A 7646-nucleotide genomic window follows, 5' to 3' on the forward strand; every position below is an offset into this window, starting at 1 on the left:
CAAATTTGCTGGCATATTGAGTGCAGCACTTTCACAGCATCATCTTTCAGGATTTGAAACAGCTCAACTGGAATTCCATCACCTCCACTAGCTTTGTTCGTAGTGATGCTTTCTAAGGCCCACTTGACTTCACATTTCAGGATGTCTGGCTCTAGGTGAGTGATCACACCATCGTGATTATCTGGGTCGTGAAGATCTTTTCTGTACAGTTCTTCTGTGTATTCTTGCCACCTCTTCTTATTATCTTCTGCTTCTGTTAGGTCCATACCATTTCTCTCCTTTATCGAGCCCATCTTTGCATGAAATGTTCCCTTGGTATCTCTAATGTTCTTGAAGAGATCTCTAGTCTTTCCCATTCTGTTGTTTTCCTCTATTTCTTTGCATTGATCGCTGAGGAAGGCTTTCTTATCTCTTCTTGCTATTCTTTGGAACTCTGCATTCAGATGCTTATATCTTCCTTTTCTCCTTTGCTTTTTGCTTCTCTTCTTTTCACAGCTATTTGTAAGGCCTCCCCAGACAGCCATTTTGCTTTTTTGCATTTCTTTTCCATGGGGATGGTCTTGATCCCTGTCTCCTGTACAATGTCATGAATGGTAATGGCATAAGGATAGACAAAAAAAAAATCAATGAACTGGAATACAGTCCAGAAAGAGACCTACACATATATACAGTCAATTCATTTTCAACAAAGGCACCAAAGTGACCGATGCAGAAATGGATAGTCTTTTCAACAAACAGTGTTGGAGCAAACAGAGAACCGTATGGGAAAAAAATCAATGTCCATTTGTACCTCACACCATATATTCTGTATTAACTCACACTGGATCACAGACCTAAACATGAGAGATCTGCTCTCACTCTTAAAGGCACTACTTTTCCCTCTCATCCATCACTCTTTTCCCACTTCCCCATCAAAACAACACTAAACCGTGGAGAATTAGAAATTTTGCAGCTGAATTGCCATCTTAGTGGAATGGTTTTCCTCCTGAAAATCATTTCATTTAACAAAACTGAAGAGAAAGGCCAAGCTGCTCAGCTTCCAAAATAAACAAATTCCAATTCCACAAGAATTCTCTCCCCAGGGGCCTTACCTTGCCCTTCCTGAGGCGCCGCACTGTGTCACTGGGGCTCCAGTCGTTGCTATAATCCTGGAATATTAGCAACGCATGAATTATAGGAAGTTAAAGGATTGGAATTCAGAATTATCAGTGCATCAGCTCCTCACCTCATGCTTATAGTCTTAGTCCCTGAAAGTGAAAGTGAAGTCGCTCAGTCGTGTCTGACTCTGCAACCCCATGGACTGTAGCCTACCAGGCTCCTCCGTCCATGGGATTTTCCGGGCAAGAGTGCTGGAGTGGATTGCCATTTCCTTCTCCAGGGGATCTTTCCAACCCAGGAATCAAACCCGGGTCTCCTGCATTGCAGGCAGACGCTTTACCGTCTGAGCCACCAGGGAAGCCCAGAAGATAGATTAAAAAAAACAAGACTAGGATGGTCTGGTCCTAAGTTTCTTAAGCAACCAGGACAGAGATTTTACAGGCAGGACGAATTGGATCAAAGAGGGAACGGATCAACTGACAAAGCTAGCAGCCCAACATGTAAGTGGTTGAGAATTTCAGCCTGTAGAGGCCGTTTTGGGACTCTAATGAATGGTTTTGCCGACAGATGGAAAAGAGAGAAACATGTTCTTTTTTTGGACCTTATGATATCGTTTTTTCCTTTTCAGTCAATTTGCTTTTTCATGTGCTTCATGTGAATATGAGCTCCACCAAGCTTCTAGACCACAGTGATGATCAAAAGTTTCAAACCACAACCTAAAAAATGGCAGTATAATGGATAAGGAAAGTACACCAGGGCTGAATCAGAAACTAAAAATTTTAAGTTCCAGTTCTACCATGTAACTAGCTGTGAGACTCCCGGCAAGCTCTAATGTTTAGAGATCCAATTTTCTTATTTCTAAGAGGGGTTTAAAATAACACCTGCTCAGAGATTTGGGAAGATCAAGCAATATAACAAATGTCCAAGTTCGTCAAACTGTGTAAAGTGTCATGACCATCATAAGATATAACTCACCCTATACTCCCCCTTGGGTCTCCCCAGCTCTGGAGCATAGCTCTTGGCAGGTGTGTCTGACAGAGCTGCAAAAGAACAGGCAAGGGACTGAGAAGGATACCATCTTCCTGCCATTCCTTTCTTCCACTGCTTCCTTTGCTTGACTTGCGGGCTCCCAAGGTATTTTTATGGCCCCAAGTAGGGAAGTCCGAGTAGATCTCAGTTCCTACCCAAAGACAGCATCCCTAGATGCTACCCTTGGACCCCACAGCCTGAATGGTCTCAAGCTGCTTATTCAGCATCAGAAAATTCCTCTAATAATGATGATAGATTCAGAAGTGCCATCATCTAATTATCACTTGTCCCCATGACTCCCTAGGCTGTACCCCAGACCAGTAACATCTCCCAGTAATCAAGAGAAAAGAGTCCATGCCTACCATCAGAGAGGGACTGGAAACTTCCAGGTCTAGTTCTCCCTAAAGATAAAGAACACATAAGGCCAAGAGTTAAAGTCAGAGCCATCCAGACTCAGTTTAGGATGCAGTGCACACAGAACCTTTTTGTGAAATTATAAGAACTTAAGGCTTAAAAAAGCTTTTATTCAACTTCAGAAATCTGAGGTACCGTGGAAATAAAAGGCACTGAGGAACTGTTTCTTTTAATTGTGATAAAATACACCTAACATAAACATCACCATTTTTAAGGAGGATACAGTTCAGTGGTACTAAGTACATCCACACTGTACAATCATCACTACTATCTCCAGAACTTTCTGATCATCTCAAACTGAGACTGTACCCACTGAACAATAACTCCCTTTCCTCCTTACTCTCATTCCCTGGTGACCACTATTCTATTTTCTATTTCTATCTGACTATTCTAGGCATCTCACAGAAATCGAATCACACAGAATCCTTGTATGTCTGGCTTCATTCACTCAGCATAATATCCTCAAGGTTCATCCATGTTGTAACACGTATCTGAATTTTGATCCTTTTTAAGGTTGAATAATATTCCACTGCATGTGCATGGACATTTGTTCATTCATTCGTCAGTGAATGAACATTTGTGTTGTTTCCATATTTTGGCTACTCTGAATCGTGGTGTATAAATACCTGTTTAAACCCTTGCTTTAATTCGTTTTGGTATATACCCAGAAGTACACTGCTGGATCATATGGCAATTCTACACTTAATTTTTTGAGAAACTGCCAAACTGTCTTCCACAGTCTTCCGCTGTCTTCCACAGTCTTCCGGTGTCTTCCACACACAGGCCGTACCATTTTACATTCCCCCCAGCAGTGCACAAGGCTTCCCAACAGAGATGCACAGGGTAGGGAGGAATTCTGACCTAGGCAAATTTCCTGAGCACAGGGGTGGGGGGGAATTCTGACCTAGGCGAATTTCCTGAGTAGATGTCACAAGGTTGATGTCAGCTTTGTTTATCATGTTTTAGAAACCCAGTCCAATACTAACGCATATATATGGAATTTAGAAAGATGGTAACGATAACCCTGTATACGAGACAGCAAAAGAGACACTGATGTATAGAACAGGATTATGGACTCTGTGGGAGAGGGAGAGGGTGGGAAGATTTGGGAGAATGGCATTGAAACATGTGAAATGTCATGTATGAAACGAGATGCCAGTCCAGGTTCAATGCACGATGCTGGATGCTTGGGGCTGGTGCACTGGGAGGACCCAGAGGGATGGTATGGGGAGGGAGGAGGGAGGAGGGTTCAGGATGGGGAACACATGAGAAATAAAGGAATAAAAAATTAAAAAAAAAAAAAGAAACCCAGTCCAACCCCTCTGAATTTCCCTCATTTCTCCCCCTTTCTTATCCCTAACTGCTAGCTCCAAAGATTTTTATACTTCAGTATCTTTTTCTTACAAAGTAAATGAAAATCACAGCCTTCGTGGTTTTTCGGAACAAAGAAAAGGACTCTGTCCCTTTAACCGTCGCTCTCACCTCTAAAAAAGCTGCTCAGAGAGTAGGTAGAAGCAGGTTTGGGTAGTTGTGCATAGGTGGAGAAGCTGTTTCGGTTCTTCAGCTGTTCACGCTCGTGGCTAGACCCGCTATTACCAGCAGTCTCTTTGATGGACCATGAGATACCTGTGAGACAGCAAGATGTAGATCAGTCATTCTCATCCAAAATAATACCACCACATCCAGCTTTCCAATAAACTCTAAAAGCTTTTCATCAGAAGCCCTGGTCCCTTGTCAACATGGACTTAAAATACTCAGGCAGGGAGAAAGAACAGAATCACATAGACCCATCAACAGAAAAAAAGGGCAAAGGAAATGAATAAATGGATCAAAGAAAAGGAAATACAAGTAGCTGTTAAACATACGAAAAGGTGCTTGACCACACTCTTAGTAAGAGAATTACACAAATTAAAAGTACAGTTAAGACTTCCCTGGAGGTCCAGTGATTAAGAACCTGCCTACCAATGCAAGGGGACACAGGTTCAATCCCAGGGCCGGGAAGATCCCACAGGCCACGGAGGAACTAAGCTCCCGTGCCACAACTGCTGACGACCGTGCACCTAGAGCCCAGGCTCTTCAAGAGAAACCACCGCCATGAGAAGCCTGCGCACAGCTAGTAAGTAGACCCTGCTTGCTGCAGCTAGAGAAAAGCCCACGCAGCAACAATGACCCGGAACAGCTGAAGATAAATAAGTATTGTTAAAAAGCACACTGAGATACCACTTGCCCCCTATAAGATTGACAAAGACCCAAAAGTTTGAGAACACCCTGTGCTGTCAAGGCTGTGGGAAAAAGGAACATTCTGACACTGCTAGGTGGGAGTGCAAATCGGTGCAACCTCTAACCGACACAGATGCAAATACCCTCTGCCAGCGATTCTACTCTGGGAACTGAACTTTCAGATACTCTTACATGGGCAAAATACAAGAACAGCAATATAAACAACAAAAGATTGGAAACAATCTAATGCTCATCAACAGTGGACTGGTTACATAAATTATGAGAATTCCACACCGTGTATACTATGTTGCTATTTTTAAAAAGGGAGAGGCAGCATGAGAACACTTGGAAAGATCTTCAAGCTATATTATCCAGTGAAAAGAGGAGGGTATAAAGTATGCCACCTCTGGTGTAAAAAACGGGGTTCATTTTCCTATATGTAGTTCCACAAGCAGAAAGCATCTCTAAATGAACACACAGGAAGCAAACAACAGCAGTTGTTTTGGGGCTGGCAGGGCCTGAGAACTAAGTAGATGCGTGACAGTGTGAGGGAAACTTCTCAGTACGCCGTGAATCCTTTTTACTACAGTACGCCTTGAATACTTTTTGATTTTTTAAATCATGTGACAGTATTTCCCATTAAAACAAACAAACAAACAAACCTTTAAAACTATGCTTAATCAGATGGGCCCAGCAAAGGTGTTAAGTGGTATCAGAGAACAATTAGGCAGTGAGACTTGGTGGCTAAGGAAGTCAGTTCTGCCAGGCAGTTGTGAGCATTTAAGTCAGCAGTTCTCAAATATGACTGCGTATCAGAACATTAGCAGTGCTTATTGACATTTGAGACCCCGCCCTACCCGCCACCCCACACCCAACGTCAAGACCTACTGAAGCAGAGTCTCTCGAGTGAAGCCCAGGAATCTAATTTTAACAAGCACCCCAAATAAGTCTGAAATAGCCACCCAAACATTAGCCCTCAGATAGCAGACCTAGACAGCCGTATGGAAACTACTGCCTTATTTCCCCAAGTACCCTCTCCTGGGTAAATTTCCAGATGTATGCTCATCTGAAAACAGCTTAGCCTTGTTCCCTATCCTGACAAGTATTGAGGAGACTTTATGAGTGTTAAGAACCCTGAATAATTAATCCCTTCCCAGGGTCTTTTGTACTTACTTCCCACAGGTTCCCCGGTCCAGCTGACTCTCTCCAGGTCATCTTCATCATCATCATCCACAAAGTCTCGAAGGCTATTCACTGCCCGCTTGGATTCCTTTAACTGTGGACGGACACCAGGCAGGGCGCTTAGGCAGTCACCACTTCTCACCTCTCCCTCTGACAGCCAAGAAGGCTGAGGAACTTGGACTTGAGAATGGCCAATATTTTAACCTTTCTGCCATCGAATGCCTAGCCCACTAGATGTTTGCCAAGAAAAGAAACTGCTATTTAGCCAACACTGGAGTCCAGTGGCAAAAGGTTAGGAAGAGTCAAAGCCGATTTTGAATTCTAATCCTATTCCTGGTATTGACTTGCTTTGTAGGGAGTTTATCCATCTTTCCAAAAATGAATGTTTCCCTCATTTGTAAAACAGACATGATAAAGACAAAACTCCCAATCCAGTTCATCCTTCAAAAATAATAATTATACCACATGAAAAAAGACTTATGGGTTCTTGGGGGAAAAAAAACACAATGCAAAGAAATGAATCATCTTAAGAATGTAAAGGAAAATGGGCAGGGAGTTGGCTTTTACAATTCCTTTCTTTTCCCAGCGTTCTTCTCCATGAAGAGTCTTGTAAAGATGTGACTGAAAGCACTGCTGAGCCTAATTGAGACAGGTTACCAAGGATGCAAGGGAAAGGGTACACAGTGGAAAGGGGTGAGAACTTCGGCGAGTGTTCACAGAAACCCACCTGTGAGAGCTCATCATCTTCGTCATCAAAGGTGAAAGCCTTGAACTTGGAGCTATTCCAATACTCCTCCTCATCACCCTTTGTCCGATTCATCTGGAGGAAGAGGAAGAGAGATATACTGTATGTCTCTTTCTGGATTCTCCTCAAAAGAGCTCCAAAAGCTTTGGGTTCCTGGACTACAAACTTCCTGCTGTAGTCAGGGATGCACAAAAAGCGTCTGGTGAAGAAAATACTGCAGAGGCCACATAAAATCAGATCCTTGGGTCTCCAACCAATCCAATCACACTTTTGATTGCCTGATAACCCACGAGTAGTCATTCATTCCTAGAGCAGCTACTTTGTTCACAACACCATCTCAGGTGCTCTGTCAGCTGTTTTATTATGTAAGGGATATCTGAAGTACAAAACACAGTCCCTCTCTGAAGGACCCTACAACACAGTATTGAGCATATATACCTTTTCTAATTTATACACTCTCATGCGTGCTAAGTCACTTCAGTCATGTCCAACTCTTTGCAACCCTATGGACGGTAGCCCACCAGGCTCCTCTGTCCATGGATTCTCCAGGCAAGAATACTGGAGTGGGTTGCCATGCCCTTCTCCAGGGGATTTCCCCAACCCAGGAATTGAACCTGTGTCTCTTAGGTCTCCTGCACTGGCAGGCGGGTTCTTTACCACTAGTGCCACCTGGGAAGCCCCAGTAAAAGTATGTACAAAGGTAAAAGTACAAACCAGGCATGTGTTACAAGAATGCATCACGAACTTTGCTGGATACACAAGGTTAATCAAAGCATAAACAAAACAGATGGTAACTACATTCATGGACTCAACATGTATCTGTTGCGTGCCACCTCTCAGGCCCTGTTCTAGGCTCTGGGAATACCGCAGAGAATAAAAACTCATAGACATCTTACTCTCTCATGTGCTTCTTGAATTCCTGATAGCAAGTAAGCAACTAAAGGAAGCTGAATTAGCC

At 43.1% G+C, this 7646-nt stretch overlaps 1 protein-coding gene across 1 annotated transcript in view; it reads right to left on the reverse strand.

Moving 5' to 3' along the window:
* The window catches only part of VIPAS39 (VPS33B interacting protein, apical-basolateral polarity regulator, spe-39 homolog), a 28164-nt gene that overhangs the window by 18261 nt on the left and 2257 nt on the right, over positions 1-7646 (reverse strand). Inside the window, exons 2-7 of the mRNA XM_010844389.1 lie at positions 6671-6763; positions 5935-6037; positions 4024-4167; positions 2490-2528; positions 2074-2138; positions 1092-1148 (exon numbers count right to left, since the gene is read on the reverse strand). Of these exons, the coding sequence (XP_010842691.1) occupies positions 1092-1148; positions 2074-2138; positions 2490-2528; positions 4024-4167; positions 5935-6037; positions 6671-6763 (501 nt within the window). The remainder of the gene's footprint in view (positions 1-1091; positions 1149-2073; positions 2139-2489; positions 2529-4023; positions 4168-5934; positions 6038-6670; positions 6764-7646) is intronic.

The sequence above is a fragment of the Bison bison genome, unplaced genomic scaffold, assembly GCF_000754665.1.
Source record: "Bison bison bison isolate TAMUID 2011002044 unplaced genomic scaffold, Bison_UMD1.0 scf7180017864201, whole genome shotgun sequence".
NCBI lineage: Eukaryota > Metazoa > Chordata > Mammalia > Artiodactyla > Bovidae > Bison > Bison bison.